Source organism: Alligator sinensis, unplaced genomic scaffold (assembly GCF_000455745.1).
Source record: "Alligator sinensis unplaced genomic scaffold, ASM45574v1 scaffold1140_1, whole genome shotgun sequence".
Lineage (NCBI taxonomy): Eukaryota > Metazoa > Chordata > Crocodylia > Alligatoridae > Alligator > Alligator sinensis.
Genome location: NW_005842441.1, coordinates 864,673 through 885,764, shown reverse-complemented (window position 1 = coordinate 885,764; position 21,092 = coordinate 864,673). Strand labels below are relative to the sequence as shown.

The 21,092-nt window shown below is 40.2% G+C and overlaps 1 protein-coding gene across 1 annotated transcript in view; it reads left to right on the top strand.

The window, feature by feature from the left end:
* TMEM245 (transmembrane protein 245) overlaps window positions 1-21,092 on the top strand; it is a gene marked incomplete at its 5' end in the record, with an annotated part of 132,644 nt that overhangs the window by 23,630 nt on the left and 87,922 nt on the right. The window contains 5 exons of the mRNA XM_025212024.1: window positions 1,037-1,154; window positions 2,792-2,893; window positions 4,854-4,958; window positions 14,610-14,819; window positions 19,659-19,828. Coding sequence (XP_025067809.1) covers window positions 1,037-1,154; window positions 2,792-2,893; window positions 4,854-4,958; window positions 14,610-14,819; window positions 19,659-19,828 — 705 coding nt within the window. The remainder of the gene's footprint in view (window positions 1-1,036; window positions 1,155-2,791; window positions 2,894-4,853; window positions 4,959-14,609; window positions 14,820-19,658; window positions 19,829-21,092) is intronic.

The window sequence follows — 21,092 nt, the reverse complement described above, 5'->3', positions numbered from 1 at the left end:
ATCACGTCTCTACCCTTCATGACCCGTTCCAGGTTGCTGCCATTTGAGGCATATGAGCCCGTTCACACTATTCGTATTGTGTGGTTCTTCTTGATCTTTTTGTTTCTTTGTTTGCTTTTTAGTGTGTATGTTCCATTTAATGCAGTGACACTGTCATGACTGCCTCAAAAGTTACATGAGCAGTCTGTAAAGCAAATGGCAACAACTGATGCACCTACCTAGGTGAATTGTGACAGTTTTGCTTCAGGGCAAAAGAAAAAAAACTACATAGTTGCAGCTGTTGTGTTGGTAGGTTAAAGACAGTAAAAACACTTCAAAATATTATTCAAAAAACCTTGTGAGACAAGTTGAAGAGTCACTTGTGTCTTGGTTGCCCAAGTGTAAGCATTGCCATTTTAACACATGAGAGATTTTCTACCAAAGGCCTATGTTTGACTTTCAGTTCAGGAATTCATCCAGTAACTAATCATTTCCTATTGATTTAGACCACTGTCTTTTGGGAAAATAAATTGCTGTGTATGAAGCAGAAGTAAATTAGGCTGCTCCTTGTCTACCTATACATGAGTATCAAATAATGTTAGCCACTTGTGATTTTTTTTTTGGGGGGGGGGACAGGGATTTTTTATCTCCCTGTCCCCCCCAGGTATATAAAATCCTTTACCAGAGGATTTTTTATATCCTCTGGTAAAGGGACAGAGGATATAAAAAATGAAAGGGGAATAATTATTTGAATGCTAGAGAATTACTTCAGAGTATAAAACATTTTAAATGCATCAGACTTTGTACCTAAGGCTTGAAATAGCTATGTCTATATTGGGCAATTTTATATTTGTTGGTATGTAAGAAAATAAATTTAAGATGTTAAAATATTGTAATGTATTTAATCATGTCTTTTAAAAGCAAAGTTAATGACTATCATTGACGAAGTTAAGATGTAAAACACATTATAAAAGAGACCTGAAAATTGTGCCTGTATATATTCATTTATGTGTAGTAGATATCTAAGCCCATATATAGGTATCTTTTTATCTTAAAGATATGGACCTTGGTAGCTGGTTATCTGTTGACCGTTTCATTCAAGTGGAATGCAAGTACTGAACGTTACCTGAGGGCAATCTCTGTTCCTGTCTGGATAATATTGCTCTTCCACTTAGGTGGGTGACATATAATTATGCTTACTTTTGAAGAGATAAATCTGCAATAGTCAGAAAAGAAGAACTTGAAAAAAGAATTTGGTGGGGGGGAGGGGGATGGATTCCTAATTAAGATCCCACCCTTTTGCACTACACTGTGGCTCTAGGGATCAGAATTGTGGCTGGAAATGGCTGCCAGAGAACTCCTTGCTGCTGTAAAGCTGATAGGACATGGCTTCTATACACCCATAGTGCCAGCTTCATGGAGAGGGAAGTGGTGTGGTGAAGCTCTGTCTGTCTTCCACTGTTATAAGTACGAACAAGTGAAAAACTACTCTATTTCCTAGGGCTTGGTGTTGGCTTGTCCTCAAAAATGAAGGACTTACTGGTTCCCTGATCGGTTCCTTTTTCTTTTCTTGTAGAGACTAGATATGGGAGAGAATATGGTCCTTCACTTGTAATTCTTCTTTTCTTAAATTCCCAAAAAGAAGTTCAGTATTAAAGATTAAAGGTTTAAAAGACATCCAGTTAGAACCAAAATGAAAAAAAAAATCTTTCTAGAGCCATTCTGAACTTATAGAGGATGCATTCCCTCAAGGAAGTGAGGAAGTATTCTCTACCAACCTCTTAACAAATTATCATATTTTAAAATAATAGTAAAATGTAAGCTTACAAAGAGAGACAGAAATGCTATGTTTCTCATTTCTTATAGCATAGCTGGGTTCCTTGTCATTGCAAAATGATGATGATAAGCTCTTACCTTGAACTGAGCTTGTTACTACATTTTACTACTTATTTATTTTTACTTTATTTTCTTTAGAAGTTTGGCCAAGGAGCCCTGTGAGACTGTTTCATGGTATTTTTTTCTTTTATAAACCATGGGTTTTAAATCTGCTGACCATGTATATATTTTCCAACAGCAGGGGTTAGCAAACTTTTGTGACCACTGCTTGTGACCCAGCCAGCACTGCTGGCTGCAGATCTCCATAACCTCCAGTGATCTGCTGCGGAAGGAGTAGACCAGGGGCTGGCAACATTTTTTTGCAAAGTGCCAAAAACACCCACAACCTCGACTTTTAAGATGTTGGTGTGTCAGGGGTGGACAGCAGGGGAGTTACGAGAAGCCCAATCCTTGCTATGGCAGCGCAGCCACAGCCCCTTCCCTGTTGTCTGCCCTGAGGTTGCGTGCCAAGTAAAATGTCTTCGTGCGCCATGCTATGGCACCTGTGCTTACCACTGGAATAGACCGAATGAGGCAGGTGGTAGGATGCTGGAAACAGTTCTGCTGTCCTGGCTGCAGCCTATTCTCTAAACTGCCAGAAATCAGATCCAGTCTCTTCATGGGCCAGATCTGCCCCGCGGGCTGTAGGTTCTTGATCCCTGCATAGAAGTTAAATCAAATTATTGAGGAAAAACATGTGAAAAACAATTAGAGTGAGTGTTGAGAGACTTAATATGTTTAAGCTTTTGTAGGAATAGGGGGAAATAGATACAATTTGCACATTTGTATTAGACACTGATACTTGTAAGTAGATATATTCAAGCAATAGCCATTGCCCTCCGTGTGGCCCATTTTCTGTTAATAATTTTGTCAAATGTGTCAAGTTCATTTATAATCTGGAAAACTTTGCTAAAAAATCTTTTATGTTTTTTTTTAGCTTCGGTGGCTGGTTCTTGGCGAATTCCACTATTTCTGGTAATAGTTTTTCTGATGACTGTTGGCATGTTGCATGAGCAACAGATTGGAAAGGAGTCTTCTGGTAAGAAATAAATTGCTTTTCTGGTATTATCCAAAGTAAATTTGTGAAAAGTGGAGGATGGAAAACTTAAAATAGTTTAGATTACCTATGAGGTTAATACCATACAGTTTATATAAATGTACTCTGTTGGAGAGAAATTGAGTGTTTTTTTCCCCTAATGTTAAAAAAGGGATTGTAATAGTTTATACCTACTAAAACAACATCTTTGTTTCTATTTAACATATTAGTGAGTTCAAATACTAATAGTAGACCAGTGTGTTTCTGTAATAACTTCATAGTTAAGTCAGAGTCTATACATTTAATGTAAAATAAGATTTCGGTCTCTTCCCTTCACTTTTTTTGTTGGTGTGACCACATGCTTGAAGACTGACTTGTCTACATGAAGAAGGTACTGTGAAGTAAATTGGAGTGTGATTTTACAGCATAGTTTAGCTAATCGGTTAACTTCTTGTGTGGAGACTCTTTAGCACCCAGTAAATACTTAGTAATAGGTAATCCACACTGTAAATTCATACCCCGACTTACTTCACAGCAAGTTGTCCATGTAGACAAGTTCCTGAATTGTTTAAAGAAGAAAATATAGATAATACTGTCTGAGAATTTGAGCAACACATACTTAAAGATGTTTCCTAACAAGTCAAGTACCACCTTCTATTTTTTTTAACTTGTGCAAACTACATTTCTGTGGCAAAATATTTATTTTCAGGTTTCCATACTTTGCACTGGCATTGGCAATTAGACAGATTTGTCTGTCAGAGCATTCTTTGGGATGAAATTATTTAGGAGTCTTAATCATTTATACTGAAGCCATGGAGAATCATTCATGTTTGCCACTGTTTTTGTGATTTTCTTTTTTTTTTAATTTGATTACTTCCACAATCAAAGATCACATATATAGTCACTTTTACAAAGACTTGTAGAGAAGATGAACTTGGGCTTGGGGAGGAAAGGTAGAATGGAAATGGAGGGGGCCCTCCTCTTCTTTCCCCGCTTCTAATGATGGGGAAACAGAATTTAGAAGGTTTGAAGAGCCATTTCATTTCCTCCTCATTTTGTGGTTCCTTCATTCCACATAGAGAGCTCTGAACAATCAAAAACCTTTGTTCGTTCAACTGGTTCCTTGGAAATATTCAGCAGATCTCAGAGGGTAAAGAAATCTCTTAGACTTCCTTCTGCCTTTCCTTAAAAAGGTTTCCTGGGGAATGAAAGGAAGCATAAATATTTTAAATAATTTTAGGAACCTAAGAAGCTACCTTAATAGCTCAAGCTCAAGTCAAATTGTGAGTACATAGCAATAATTTAAGGTTTCCGAGTTCTAGAAAACCTTCAATTGATTTGGGGCATGGGGGGAAAGCAGGATGCTCAGAGTTAGGATTGAAGCAGGAAATTTAGGTCTTGGATTGAACTTTAAAAGAAACACACATTTGAAAGCATGGAAATGCACAGTTAAACTTATTTGCTTCTGTAATGATTTGCAAAGGAGACTGAAATTTAGCCACTCAAGTTTGTGGTTTGTTGGTTTTTTGGGGTTTTTTTTTTTTTTTAATCCTTAATCAAAAGTGCTTAGAATACCTTATTTTAATGTTTTCTCCTTACGATTCATGCATGCAGATTCCGAGAATAAGATATAAATCTGTTGCTTCAGACGGAACTTAATTCTCTTATATACCATCTGTATGCTAATTCCTTATTTTTGGATAAAGAAAGCTCCTTCTGATTGATCAGATTTTTGGTGCGCTACTTAGTCAGCCATAAAGAAACTTAATCTGGTTAGCATGTGGTTGTTAACAAGAATTTGAGCATTCTGAAGCCTCTGAGTAGTGATTTTTTTTTTTTTTTTTTTATCCTCTGAAATGATTCTCCTAGAAGTTGTCCAAACAGTTATCCAATTTCAGGTTTATCTAAAGGCTATCAATTATTTTCTAGGCTACTATGTACTTGTGTGCATTTGTTTTCACAGGGACAGAACTTCCTGGTCAAATGATTTCCATTGCGGCTTCTGCAATTGCTATGGCAATCACAGGATATGAGTCAAGTAACGAAGAACATTCATCACAACCCTCAGGTGACTGAACACTCTGTAAGAAAACATTTGAATTTGTTCTAACAGCATGAAATAAAGGGTTCCCCCCACCCACTCACAAACAATCACATTAATTCCCATGAAATTGATGCATTTAGTTAAAAAAAAAAAAAAAAAGTAGGAGAAAAATGCAGCAGTAGTAACATAATTTTAGTTTTTAATGATTGATCCGTTAAAAATATATAAACTGCTGCCTGCAGGGGCAGAAGTGGTTGTTGCACTTGGCAACTGAATTTTTAACCTATTGCTTTATGAACTGATGCAACACTCAGTTGATGAATAGCAGAAAGGCTTACTTTAATAACTATTAACAAGCTACAAAACTCAATGACAGAAAAGACTCTCCCAGTATGAAATAAGCTATTAGCCCTTAGTATTATCTTAGTTGCACAGAGATTTTTACCTGATGCAGGCAGGAAACAGTTTTTGTACAGCCTCAAAACGTAGATCCTTCATTTGTTGCCTGGGTGGCAGGATGGCTTCTTGGACTGTACACACCTTGCTGGCAAATTGCTTAGTTTTTATACTGTTTAATTGTATAGATTAAAAGCATTTTTCCTTGATGGTTGGCCAATTAGAGTCCAAACAAACAGGGAGAAAAAGGTTGATCATCATAACACATCTGTCAGTTGCCCGGATCCTGTTCTGGATTTGTCTAGGTGTGAAGACTGTGTTTTTTCCGCAGCCCCTGCAATTATAGGTCAGTTTATAGGTGATGGGTCTGAGTGGTCCAACAGGATCTTCTAGAGGTGTCACCAAACCCGTTTTGGGAAATGTTAGGATGTCACATACAAGACATCTTGCCAGTATTCAATGCACCTTTTACAGGTTTCTCTTGAGATGCATATTTAGTTTTTTTGTTTTCTTTAGCTGCTAGGTCAATTGAATGTAGTTACCTCGCCTTCACTGGCTCAGCCTTTTCGTGCTTTTGTAGGTACACATGTGTGATGAGTGGGTCAGGTCTCTGCCAACAATTTTAATCACTTTTATTATTTTGTGGCATGGGTCTGATATTGAGTACTGCAAGCACTCCACTGTCTCAATGCCTAATGGGTTGCAAGCCATTAGTGGAGTTTGATTTTCTTGTGGCAGTTTTATCACCACAATCCAGTCTTGTTCCAGCCATTGTCTTGTACACTGTCCAAGCTTTCACAGTTTTCATATGCAGCAGTGCTAACTAGGAGGGGTTTTCTTTTAGAGTTTGTATTCTTGCTTAAAGCACTTTTCTTTATTTCCCTTCCTCTCCTTGACACTTTGGCAGTAGTAAGACAAAGGCTTTGTGACTGAACAGAGGTATCCTGTAACACATTTTCTAATGCAAGACTGAGCAGCATGGTAGAGGTAGAAGTTGGTCTTGATTTTTCTGTTTGGTTGTGATGTAAGTCTGTACGTTATTTCTGCCAGTTAGTTTAATATGGTATGCACATTTACCTGTATTCTCTCTACTGGCTTCCTTTATTTAGGTCATCTGTAAGCAGTGATCCATAAGCAGTAAGAATGAAACTTTGAGAAGGACGTTGGTGGACAAAAGAGCATTAAACAGGCCTCTGATAGAAAAGTCTTATGGCAAAAAAAGCACAGGCTACTGCAAAACTAAGCATGTATTCTTAAAAGCATTATCTTGCCTTTAACTAACTAAATAGTGTTTCATAAGACAAGACATAAAAATCATATAAGAAGGTGTTTCAGATGCATAGTCTGGTCCCCTTCCGTGGGCAGGAAGTTATTGGGCTCAGACAAGCTTGACAAGGTCCAGCTCATCTCAAACACCTCCAAGCAGGGTGACTACACCATCTCTGCTGGGACTGTGGTCCATATTCTGGTGACCCTTACAGAGAAAGTTCTTCCTTATATCTAGCCTGAATTTACCCTCTATTAGCTTATGCCCGTTGGTCCTTGTCCTCCCTTGAGGTACCTTCCTGAAGAGTTGCTCCCTTAGATCTTGATGTTCACCCCTGATGTACTTGTAGGCAGCTATCAAGTCACCTCTCAGCCTTCTCTTATTCAGACTGAACAGGCCTAGTTCCTGGAGTCTCTCCCGATAGGGCCCATCCTCCATGCCCTTGACCCATATGGGTGGCCCTTCTTTGTACCCCAGTGCCAAATAGACAAGGAGGAATACCTCTCTGGATCTACTGGCCACACATCAACTGATGCACGCCAGCGTTCTCTTTGCCTTTCTGGCAACCTCATTGCACTGTTGGCTCATTCATCTTCTGGTAGATCATGACCCCCAGGTCTTGTTCAGATGCTGTGCCAGCCAGTGGACCAGCACCCATTATGTATGTATGGTGAGGGTTCTTCCTACCCAGATGAAGGACTTTGCGCTTCTCCCTATTAAACCTTATCTGATTCCATTTTGCCTGTGACTCCAGTTTGTCAAGGTGGTCTTGGATCTTCATCCTATCTGATGTGCCCTCATTTCCCCACAGTTTTGTATCATCCACAAACTTAATCATCATTCAAGGAATTAATAAATCTATTAAAGAGCATGAGTCCGAGCACCGATCCCTGGGGGACACTACTAGAGACAGCCCTCCAGAATGAGGCCATTCCATTGATTACCACCCTCTGGGAGTGGCCTCTAAGCCGATTGTCTACCCACCTCACTGTAGACTGGCCAGCCAAGTACCCTCCAGTTTATTTGAGAGAATCTCATGGGAAACTGAATCAGAGCCTTTACTGAAGTATAAGTAAATCACGTCAACCTCATGTCCCTCATCCAGATGGCTAGTTACCTAGTCATAGAATGACACAAGGTTTGTCAGGCATGATCCGCCCTCAACCAAGCTGTGCTGGTGCTTCTTAATATTACCAGCGTATAATTGATGGACTCCTTAACAAATTTTGCAAAGATGTTACCCAGAACCAAGGTTTCATAGTTTCAAAGTTGGTAGGGTAGGAAGGGACCTGAGCAGATCATCGGGTCCGACCCCCTGCCATGGCAGGAAAGAGTACTGGGGTCAAACGACCCCGGCGGGGTGTTCATCCAGCCTCCTCTTAAAGACCCCCAGGGTAGGAGCCAGCACCACTTCTCTTGGAAGTTGGTTCCAGATCCTAGCCGCCCTGACAGTGAAGTAGCGCCTCCTGATATCTAGCCTGAATCTACCCTCTGCCAGCTTGTGACCGTTATTTCTTGTCACTCCTGGGAGTGCTCGGGGGAACAGGGACTCCCCCAATACTTGCTGGTCCCTCCTGACTAATTTGTAAATCGCCACTAGATCCCCCCTCAGCCGTCTCTTGTGGAGGCTGAACAGGTTCAGGTCCCTTAGCCTCTCCTCGTAGGGCCTGCCCTGCTGACCCCTGATCACGCGAGTGGCCCTCCTCTGGACCCTCTCCATGTTGTCCACATCCCTCCTGAAGTGTGGCACCCAGAACTGGACGCAGTACTTCAACTGCAGCCTGACCAGTGTCGCATAGAGGGGGAGGACCTGCTTGAGATGCATCTGTGGATGCATGACCAGGTACGGTTGGCCTTCCTGACCGCGTCCCCACACTGTCAGCCCATGTTCATTTTGGCATCAGTAATGACACCAAGATCCTTTTCTGCCTCTGCACTGATGAGAAGGGAGTTCCCCAGCGTGTAGGTATGCTGCTGGTTCTTCCTCCCCAGGTACAGCACCTTGCACTTGTCAGTGTTGAAACCCATCCTATTCTCATCCGCCCACCCCTGTAACCTGTCTAGGTCCAATTGCAGCCTATTCCTCCCTTCTAGCATGCCCACTTCTCCCCACATCTTAGTGTCATCTGCAAATTTGAACAGGGTGCTTTTTACACCTCTGTCCAAGTCGCTGATGAAGATGTTGAACACTGCAGGGCCGAGGACCGAGCCCTGCGAAATCCCACTGCCCACATCCCTCCAGGTGGAATAAGACCCATCCACCACCACTCTCTGGGTGTGGCCCTCCAGTCAACTAGTGACCCATGTGACTGTGTAGGTGTTGACACCAGTCTCCTAGTTTTTTAATGAGAATGGGGTGAGAGACAGTGTTGAAGGCCTTCCTAAAGTCCAGAAAGACTGCGTCTGCTGCTACCCCTGTGTCTAAGGATTTTGTGACCTGGTCATAGAAGGCCACCAGTTTGGTTTGACAGGACCTGCCTCTAATGAACCCATGTTGGTTGCCCCTAAGCATAACCTCCCCTGCTGGCCCCTTGCAGACATACGCCAGGATAATTCTCTCAAAAAGCTTATCCAGGATTGAGGTAAGACTAACTGGCCTATAGTTTCCTGGGTCCTCCTTCCTCCCTTTTTTTGAAAATGGGAACTACATTTGGCCCTTTTCCAGTCCTCTGGCACCACGCCAGAGCACCATGAGTGCTCGTAAAGCCATGCCAGGGGTCCCTTATAGCAGCACCATTGTTTCTGGCTTATAGTTTCCTGGGTCCTCCTTTTTTTGGCAGGCTGACCGGTCTGTAGTTTGTCGGGTCATCCCTCTTCCTTTTCTTAAAGATGGGCACCACATTGGCCCTCTTGCAGTCATCTGGGACCACTCCTGAGTTCCGTGATTCTTCAAACAACTTGGCCAATGATGCTGCTATAAGCTCAGCCAGTTCTTTCAGGACTCCCCAGTGCAGGTTGTCAGGCCTGGCAGACTTGAAAAAATACAAGCATAGTAGGGGACCTCTCACCTGTTCAGGACTGATTTCGTGTAGTCTGTCTTCCCCATGTTCTTTTGGCCTGTGGTCAAGTAAACAGCCCCAGTTTGTTTGTTTTCAGGAAAGGATGTTTAATCCTTAAAATCCTGAGTACAACTTTTCTTCTTATTTCTTTGCTTCTGATACTAATTTCTAGCCTTCTCTTTTTTTTCGCTTTTCCTTAATAAGAGATGCATTGTCTTTGGAAATATGAGAGAGAGTTTAAGAGAATTTTGGATGTGTTGCTGGTAAATAACAGGCAGCCTCCAATAAATGTGGTATTTCCATGTTTTAGCTAGACTTTGTTTTTCTCTTGGGTGCTAGATTTGGAAGAGTTTATCTTAAAGAGATAAAAAAGAATCTGCTCTGAAGATGATCTATGCTTCTTTCTGATGTAAAGATAACACTTCATCTTCTACAGATAAAAGCCTGCTGTTGGGTAAAAAACTCTCTTGGGAACCATGACTGTTATTTTTCGTTTTTGAGAATTTTTTTAGTGAACTTTGATTCGCAGCTAGAAAGAAATGAATGTGGAGCTCCCTGTCTACTTTTAACAAAAGTAGCTTCTCTGATTGATTTAACATTGTCCAGTGCGAGTATTTCTTCATAACTTATCAATAGGGATGAATGTTCTCAGTTCTTTTCAGTTGCTATGTACAGGTGTTCAAAAACACTATGAGAATTATCATGTTTTGTTGTTTTCTCCTAGTAGAAATACGGACCAGGAGAAGGGTGTAAAGGTGGTCCAGGGACCCTGTGGGTACTGCACAGATAGCATGCACTGCTGATGGCATGCAACCATTAGGCTCCCTGTGCATCCCAGCATGGTTTTCAGGCTTCCCTGGCTGCCGAAGAGTGCTGAAAGCTGCTGAGCATTGTTTTTGACTGGCTGCCCCAGGGGACCATGCTTTTGCCCCTCAGTAGCAAGCATATCAGTTCCTACTCCTGTAGCCCACAATAGATCCATAACCCCCTTGTACATAAACCAATGGACCCCATTCCTGCACCAGCAGCTCCATTTCCCAGTGTGCTCCTCTCACCAGAGAATTGGGTCACTTGGTGCATGCTTTTTGATCTCATGTGCCAGAAGCTTGCACTGGTATGCAGGCTCTTGCAAGTGACTGCACTCCCACCCAAGACTGTTAACTGGCACTTCTGCCCACTTAACCTCATGGATCTGGCCGGCTACTTCCATGTAGCCAAGAAGGAGGAGACCCTACAGGTCACCACATAGTTAGTGGTGTCCTACTCTACTCAGTGACTGAGGGTCACGTTGAATTTCATATTGCAGCAGTTTCTGTACTGTATAGCCTCAATCCCATCTGGAGCCAGTATCACTTGCAAGTAGAAGGAGCAAAGAACTTAAATTCTTTAAAATAGAGCTTGACAAGTTTCTGGAAGGGATGGCATGTTAGGAAAGGCAGTTCTTGGACCAGTAATCAGCACATGTGGTATGCTGATTTATATATTTGTAGTTCCCATGTTAGAATTGAGAGGTAACTTTTCTGTGCAGGAAGTCAACAGGAAATTGCATCACTTCTGTTCTAGGGGGTCCTCAGTATTGGTTCCATGTCAGATGCATTTCAATAGTCTTTTGGTTAAGAGTTCTGTATGTTTTCCTACTCACACTTCTGATCCCTCAAGTAATCTTCCAGGTCTGGCAGAACACAGCTCAGCTGATGGTCCTCTTGTGAAGGCCCTAAAGCAGATGCTGAATTTGGCAGGGTTATCCCTCATTCACTGTTTGCCTAGGGCAGTGATGCTTAGCCTTTTGGCCCTGCGGGCCAGATGAGTAGCACAGAGCTGATGTGTGGGCCAGATTGGGCCCTGGGAACCACCACTGCTCTTACCCATTCCTGTGTGCCAGGATTGGGCCTGCCTCTAAGTCTTTCCTGCTCAGACTTAACAAACCCGGTTCCCAGAGTCTCTCCTCATAGGGCCTATCCTCCAGGACCTTAATCATAAGGGTGGCCCTTCTCTGTACCCTTTCGAGCTTATCCACATCTTTCCTGAAGTGTGGTGCCTAGAACTGGATGCAGTACTCCAGCTATGGCCTCACCAATGCCGAGTAGAGGGGGAAGAGCACCTCTGGATCTGTTTGCAACACATCGGCTGATACGTGCCGGAGTTCTGTTTGCCTTGCTGACAGCTTCATCGCACTGTAGGCTCATATTCATCTTCTGGTCAATTGTCACCCCCAGGTCCCTTTCAGATGCAGTACCAGCCAGTGGACCACCACCCATCATATAGTTATGGTGAAGGTTCTTCCTACCTAGATGGAGGACCCAGCACTTGTCCCCATTGAACCTCCATCTGATTGTGTTCAGCCCATAGATCCAGTCTGTCAAGGTCATCCTGGATCCTTACCCTAGCATCAGATGTGCCTGCATTTCCCCACAGTGTGGTGTCATCCACAAGCTTAATCATTGTGCTTTCCACCCCCTCATCCAAATCTTTGATAAAGATGTTAAAGAGCACAGGCCCAAGCACTGATCCCTGGGGGACACCACTGCAGATGGCTTTCCAGGAGGAGGCCATCCCATCGATTACAACTTTCTTGGATCAGCCTCTGAGCCAGTTGCCAACCCACTGCACTGTAGACTGGTCTAGGGCAGGACCCTCTAGTTTAATTGAAAGAATCTCATGGGATACTATATCAAAGGCCTTGCTGAAGTCTAGGTAGATAATGTCAACTTCATGTCTCTTGTCCAGCTGGTTAGTTACCCGGTCATAAAAGGACACCAGGTTTGTTAGGCATGACCTGCAGTTGCAAGCTTGTGGTTAGTGGCCTCTTTGACAATTTTTTCAAAGATTTTTCCCAAGACTGCAGTCAGATTGACCGGTCTGTAGTTTGCAGGGTCATCCCTCTTCCCTTTCTTAATGATGGGTACTGCATTAGCCCTCTTCCACTCGTTCGGGACCACTCCCAAGTTCCATGACTCTTCCAACAGCTTCATCAGGGGCCCTACTATGAGCTTAGCCAGTTCTTTTAAGACTCAGATGCAGGTCATCTGGCTCAGCAGACTTGAACATGTCCTAATGTTCTAAGAGTACCCTTACCTGTTTGGGACTGATTTAATGTGGAGTGTTGTCTTCCCCATATTTCCTGGGTCTCTGGACAGGTGAACAGCTCCCATCTGATTTTAGGAATACCAGCATGAAGTAAATAGGAGTGCTGCTTTTTTGTAGGAATCATGTGTGGGCTCCCCCGCCTTATTCAGTAGGGGTCCAACAGTGGAGCTTGATTTGGTTTTTTTTTTTTTTTTTTTGTGTTTTTTTTTTTTCTTGCTCCCGATGTACTTATAGAAGGACTTTTTGTTGTTTTTTATTTTGGTTGCCAGCTTGATCTCCATGCCTGCCTAGGCTTTCCATGTCTCATACCTTCAGCTCCTAGCCATCTGATTGTACTCCTCTCTGGAAAAATGGTTCAGCATCCATCACTTTACATGCTTCTGTTTTCTTTTTCAGAAGTTCTCTAATATCCCTGTTGAGCCAAGTGGGTCTCTTGGCTCCTTTCCTGCTTTTTGACCGCACGGGGATGGCCTATTTTTGAGCAGTGAGAATTGCCCCCTTAAGGAAGCACCACCGATCCTGAACTCCCAAATCTTCCAGTTGCTGGCCTTTCTAACTAGTCTCCTGATTTTACCAGGCTGCCCTTCTGAAGTCTAGGACTTCTGTTCTACTGACTGAATTCCCAGCCTTTTGGTGGATGGTGAACCTAATTAGGTTGTGATCACTATAGGCTAGAGTACCTCCAATCTTCAGGTCACCTACTATGTCAGCAGTAAGTCCAGAGTGGTTTTATTCCTAGTTTGTCCTTCCACAGCCTGTGACAAGAACAGGTTGGCAGTAGCTGCCAGGAAGTTGGTTGACCTGCTGGAGCTGGATGAATGGTCTTCCCAACAGATGTCAGGGGTGGAAAGACCATTCAAGTTATGTTGGTGTTGGTTATAATGATACTGTATGTAAAATCAGTTTAGAAAGTAAATGCATAGCAAGCTTCTTGATTATCAGCTACAACAAGGCACCTTGCTTCAATAAAATATCTCATTTGAAATTTTGGTGCTGAATAGGAAGTTTCTTTGAACACTGACTTGCAGTTGAGGGACCAATTTACCTAACTGGCCAACTACATGGAGAATTCACTTTTTTTTCTTGCAGAGGTCTACAGACCATCAAGAAAGCCAGTTGCAAATCTCCTTGACACTAGAATTAATCTTTTTTTAAACTTAAAGCACAGAAGTGAACCACATAATTCTGTTGGAGAATTCTTGTCTGGTGTTTGTCAGAAATAAAATGCATGTTAATAGTTTGTAGATTGAGGGTTAATTTAGAAATGAGACATCCACACTTGTAATCGGTATTAACTAAATTTAATTTTCCATGGTTTTATCTTTAGTTTGTAAACTAGAAAGATGATACATTTCAAACAATTACTACATGAGCAAGATGAGTGAAACTTATCCACAGATTTTTTAAGTTAGCTTTCTTGGTTGCTGTTTTCTATTGCTATTAAAGTGTGACAGACAAGCCAGCAACTTAAGATCATGACATGAATAAATACTTGTAGTGGGACTGTATCTGAAAATTAGAAAACTACATTATACTTAAGTGATTTGTAACATGGAAACACTCTTTTCAGAGTCTGCTATATCTGCTTTGAAGTACAGAGATTTTTTTTTTGATCAAAAATAGCCTGAAGCAAACATTAGAATGTTATTGAACCTGTAGACAAAATAACATTAATAATCTTTGCCATTGCAACTACAGTAAATTCTCCCTTTCGGTTTATATCTAACAATACAAGCATATACCTTTTTCTGGGTTTTTTTGTGGCAAATGGAACAGGGGGAAGTTTTATTTGTTTTTGGTTGGTTTGTTTTGGTTGTTTTGTTAAGTTTGTACCTCATTATTTAAGAACCTATGACAGATAGTAAGCTGTTTAGAAATATTTTATGTTTGGTGATAGACTTTAATGTAGTAAATTCTTTTCTTTAGGAACAGTGGAAAGTGAACAATGCCCTCCTACTTCATCGTCGTCTTCCTCCTTATCAGCCACTTCTGGTAGACAGAAGCCTGAAATTAGAGCTTTTTTTAGAAAGAAGAAAACCAGTGATATCTATTTTGTTACTCTGGTATGGGCCATCATCATAGTCCAGATCTGGTTGAATCTCTGGATTGTGCAGTTACTGCCAGTGCCTATTGCAGGTAATTGGTTATTATTAATTCATGGTTAAATAGGACTTCAGAAAATCCTAGCCTTTTCATATCTGTGTAACAACATACCCTTTTCCAAATAGAAGATGTGGAATCTTCTTTCACCTTCCACTTGTGGGTCTCAAAATGTCTTTTCTTAAAACCTAATCTTGTATTGATGTATTTTGAATTCAATTAACTTGTAGTTTCTGGTTTGAAGTCTCTTTTCACAATCTCAGTCAGTTCCTGGTTGTAAATAAGTTATTTCAGATGGCATGCCTGCTTAGTGTCCTCCTGTATCATACAGTTACCTTCCATGAAATGTAGGCGTTGCTTTGCTTGTATTTATTATTGTACAGTGGCCTAAATGTTTAATGCCATTCAGGAGTACCGTATTTGTACATCATAAAAATACATGACTAATTGTTACTGCTTGTTTGTGTTTCCTAGCAGCCTGTAGCATATGGCCAGGATTGTTTTTCCTTTTTGCTTTTTGTTCCTTTTGTCCTTGTTTGGGGTGGGGGAAAATTCTATGCAATTTTAATGAAAGATACTCTGGATTACTTAGTATATTAATTGCTATTATAAGGAGCACAAGATTTTTTTTTTTCTAATTTTAAGAATACTCTAAGGCTATCTAAAGTTTTTCTTTACTATCTTAAGACTTCAGTTATCCCACCTGTAAAATAGAAATCACATTTGTTGTAGGGGAAGGAATAACATTTTTTGGGGGGTGGGGCTGAGCGTGCACGCTCTGGGCAGGTGGCAGTGGTGCTGGGAGGGGGGTTGGGTGTGCTACAGTGAATGTTGGGGTTGCTGCATCCCCCCTCCCAGTGATGCTGTTGCCTGCCCCGAGCATGCTGGCGCCCTACTACTGCCCCGTATTTGAGGGGGCTAAGCCCCGTTAGGCCCCCCTTTCCACTACCTAAGCTTGCTGTGCATCTCAGCAGCTGTTTTAAAACTATATGCATCTTGCTTTTAGATCTTCATTGACTGATGGCGTAGGAGAGTTAAGGTAGTTAATTCTTGTTTCCAGTGCTCCTTGTGTCCATGTTTCCTCAGTCAAAATCATATTTCATTGTCTTAAGTGCTTTCTTCAATTTAATTTATTTTGCAGTTTAATGTGGCTGCTTCATTTGGTTAGCAAACCAAATAATATACTTCTTGATAGAAGTAGTGTGAGCTCACTTGTGACTATAATCATGAGCACTTCAGGATGTCCATTTTTTGCTTATTTGAATGCCTGAGAGAGAATATGCTCTTAACATGACCATCAACTGAAAGTAGCATTTATATCTTTTTTTTCCTTTTTTAAAAAAAAAAACAACAAACCATGTAAGGCCCATCCAAAGTAACTGTAGATGTTCTTGGCTTATGCCATGTAACAATTAATTGTATCAGTGATCTGAAAGAACATGGAACATTGTTAGCAGGTGACTCAGGCAGACATTGTTAAACAGAGCAGAGAACAGGTCCTTGATGCAGTGTGACCTGGATTCCTTGGGCTCAGACAGTGTAGCCAAATGTCAAATTATACATCTAGAAACAGGAAAACAGACCATGCAGGATGGTCTCCGTCATGAGTAACAGCGACTATAAAAGACTTCGGTCAGGCTTTGTAAAGAGTGGTTCAATCTTGTGGTCAGAAAAGCTAATGTAAAGAGGCTCTTCCTTGGATGTATGAGAAGAGAGGCTGTTTTTATTCATGTTTGACACTGCTTCTGCAGTGTCGTATTCTCTTACAGCTGCTACTGCAGTGTAAGATGTTGAAAAATTTGGGAGTCTTCAGAGAAAAACCATGAGAATGACTGAAGGTTTGGAAAAAGGTTTCAGTTTATGAAAAAGGAGCTTTGGGTGCAGTTTGATCAGAGTCTAGAAATATCAGTGTGAAAAGCAATGTGATAAGAGGGCTTTATAGTTTAGTGAACAAAGATATAAACCAATGGCTGTGAGTTGAAGCTAAATAAATTCAGACTTGAACTGACGTACAAATTTAATGGTGTGGGTCAGTCCAATAGAACATCTTACCAAGGGTCGTGATGGACTTATTTTCCATCCCTGTACACTTTTTATCTAAAAAGATGCTTCAGTACAAATAGGAATCAATTTAGGAAAATCTTATGGTTTGTTTTATATAAAAAGTTAGCATACATTATCACAGTGGTTCATTTACTAGTATAATCTATTAATTTAATGTTATTAATCTCAGTAATTACATTGGGCAGAAAGCAGGGTAGGGTGGTCTCTCTGAATCCATTTCTAAGGTGCCGCCTTGCCTTGCCTTTTCCCTGACTTCAGACTAACAGTGCAGCTGTATCTTAGGAAGGGGTGGTTCGGTCATGAATTGAACCACATTTAGAACACTGGATCACAGTAAATATTGTAGGGTAAAAGAATAAATTGGGTTGTCAAAGGAGAGGAAGTACACAAAGCAAACGTATAATAACAGAGTGACTGGAAATGATTTTTTTATATTAACAATAGGTCCCTTAGTTAAGCCACGTTCACTTAAGTTGATATTTTAGAGTCAAGGGCATGATGATCCTAAGAGAAAACGCTTCTTGCATTAGAGCAACAGATATTTATGTAAAGAAAGGCTGATTTACCCAAAGGTTCGTAAACTGGCCTTTGACTCTAATTGCCATTTCATGCATCAGAAACATCTTCTCACTACTAGAATTTTTGCTTAAACCATTTTTGCTTCAACAGAATGATGTATTCTCTTAATGGTATATTATTTGGGGAGAGGGATATATACATAAATTGTTATAAAATGTAGAACAGAGAGAGCAATATCAGTGTAAAATTTTAATGAAAGCCAATCATTAAAACCCGCAAGGAACAAGCAGCCAACCTACAAGGAAGATCTGAAACATTCATTCAATGTGTTGAGTGCATATAACTAGGAGCACATTTATTGTCAAGTACCTGTTGCTTCTACTTTGTTTTCGCTTGCCCCTCAGTTTTCTCTCCTTCCCTGTCTCTCTCCTTGTCTCTCTCCCTCTCTCTGTTTAAACAGCAAGCACACTTTTAGAAAAAAATGATGTGTATTCTGTAAAAGAACAGCTGTACCTGTGTTGCAGAGCAGTAGTTTAATTGGTTTATGCATTTAGTATCAATTGAATTAGGTTAAAAAAGCTACAATGTAAGACTTCATTTTCCCTCTGGAACCAAGATGTAAACCTCGCACAATATTTTCAACTCTTTTGGACATTTAACTGTGCTAAGTGTAGCAAGATGATTACTTGGTAAGAAGGTGGTACTCAAGATTGCCACATGGTGGTGCCACGAGTAAACAAGTAAAGCAGAGCTTGGAAAAATTGTAAAATAAGCAATGCTGTGGGAAAGAACAGAAACTGTTACAGAAAGAGCTTACAGATAATAGGTTTTTGTTAAACTTGATAAACTCCCTGTAGACATTAAAATTTGACCTTTTGGGCATGACATTTTTCATATCTAGATATTTCCAAGGGATGCATGCTATGAATGTTGAGTGGTATAGTTTTGTAGCGTTTGCCAGCAGGTTTTACATTCAGTTTGGAGGAGTTTTGAATCAACAGAAAAAAATAATTATTAAAATACGTTTTAATATATTACCTATTTACCATGTAGTGCAAAAGCACAGAATTCTATAATAGTTTAAAGTTTTCTCATTTGACTATATTGCTAATAATTTTCTTTAAACTACTGGTTCCATGTACATCATACATTTCTCAAGTAGTTACCTGTTTGGTAAGTTAAGTACACAAATTTTAAGCAAAAGTCTCAGTACCTACTTTTTAATTAGAAGCATGACATTCAGCATCTTGAGTTGTGACAAAAGAAATAATCTCAATGCAATAATTGTGTTCACAATATGAAACTTCTTAAAATTGCATTTCAGTAATTTGCGGGGGAGGGGACGAGGAGAGGGCTTAATTTCAGGTCTGGGCATATCAGTCAAAGTAATTAATTGAGTTTCCTAACCAGCATATTTTAAAGGCAAAAATCTGTTAATGCAGTTTTAAGGCTGCAAATATAAAATAATTAAGAAATGCAGAAGTACAGGTTTACATAGAAATTGTAACTTAATTAACAGGGATGTAGGTTGTAGCCGTGTTGGTCTAAGGACATAAGCAGACAAGGTTCCTTGGGTGAATCCAACTATTTGGGTTGGTCTAATAAAAGATATCAGATTCGCCCAAGGAACCTTGTCTAACTTAATTAACACATTTTAAAATGTATTTGTAATTAATACAAGCTGAATCTAAATACAAATCTAGAGAATTTTTACTCATCAAAAAAGAAATGTAGATGTCCATAAAATAGTTTAGTTGCAAACTTAACTGTAGCTCCTGCTGTCCTGAGCATATGTATAAATGAAAGTATATGGCTCTCTCTTTGACATGAAAGGTACTGAATTAAAGATATGGAAAGCCAAAAATGGTAAAAATTTTGAGGGAGAGAAAGTTGCCTCATGTCCAAGATATTATACATTGAATATGCTATCCATGTTCATTCTGTAAAGTACAGATGTTGTTTGTGTTTAACAAAACTATCAGTTCACTGCCTGTAATCAGTAGAATTGTTCAGTAGGTCATTGTATATGCAATAAGATGATATGGAGCTGTCTTTTATATGACAGTATTTAAGTTTCAGGTGGATGAATAGTTTTTAGAAAGTGCATAATCTTTGTTTTGAAAATGTTGAAGTGATTTTAGTACTTCTGGTAAGAGGGAAAAAAAAAGAAATGTATATACTGTTTTTTTTCCTAAATGTCCCAGTGGAAGGAAGAGTTAGGAGGGAAGGAATAAGACATGGTACAGTTGTCAAATTCCTAATCTTAAATTCCCTTTTTCTTTATTATTACAGTTTGGGTTCTTAAAAAGCTTGTGGTCCACTTTGGAGTTGTGAACTTCATGGCAAAACGTTGTAGCATGTGGTGGCACGTTCTGGAAAACTTTGTGAAGGAGCGGCAAGAAGCCCTCGCTCCATGGCCAATCAGAGGACTTGGAAGGGTCATGCTAAAACTTGACAGCAAGGTATTTCAGTTAATTTTCTCAAACAAGCTAAAAATTTTACTTGTGTGACTGGGTCCTGGGGAACTGTTGGTCTAAAATAAAGCGAGCCTGTCACTAGTTCACCTTTCTCTTCATGAAAAAGTGTGTGCGTGTGCATGTGTGCACATATGTACCGCCGCATATCTTTAGGCCCTATCTCTACTCTCTTTATTCAAACTGAAGCACATATTTAAACTTTGAAAAATAGGTTAGGTTCCTCAACATTAACCTGATATCTAGCTTACCAGGCAGTGCTGTGGAGAAAAATTGGCTACTTTACTCCATTCACACTGCCTCCCAAACTGGAATCTGTATAGCCATATTATTATGGTACTGTACGTGGGTACTGTTAGAGACGGAACCATTTATCTTGCCCATAACCCTTCACTGTTCAAAAGATTGTTACACTGTTCTGCACTCACTGTTATGGCATGTCACTGCTTGGCGCACAGTAAATGCAAAATATAGACGTGCCCAAGTGATTGATAAAAGTAGCCTTTAAAGTTAAACTAGCTTAATAATATGGCCCAATTACATGTTAAGGGGGACTTCTCATGTGTCAGTCATGATATCTGATAAAGACATTAATCTCAGTCTGAGTGTAAAGGATTGAATATTCTTAGTTGCATTAAGCTAATTTAATGTTACAAAATGGCTTCTTTTTTTAGTTTATAGATTGAGTCTAAGCTACTTCACCCACATGCTACACTACATAGCTACTAAATGTAGCTGTCCTAGTGCAGTGCCTCAGGGGGCTTGTATGGAAAAAGTTAGGAGTTGTGATCTCCAGGAAGTGACAGAATAAAGCTTTCATATGGTTTTCTCTGTTAACGACATCAATGTGGAAGATGCTCTTGATTTCTTCTTTATAACGGAACACTTAAATCACAAGAAGATTTGAAACTGGCTGAGTGAATCTTCATAAGGGATTTTTGCTTTTAAATTATGCTAAGGGATATTGAAAATGTGTGAACGTTTTCAAAACTATTCTAAATAAATATGTATTAAGCTATTATCTACTGAAATTGTACCACAGAAATGTAAAATACAAAAATGTCCTTGTCCTGCACAGCTTAAAACTGAAGGGCTATGCTATGCCAACTGTTTTAACATCATGTCTGTGCCCATCCAAATTCATTTGCCGGATGCAGGCCTAAACATTAACAAGAACAGGAGGAAATGAAGCAAAGTGGTTTTGCTGGGCAAAAGGATGAAAAGATTTTATTGGAGTAGGGGGTAGGAGGAA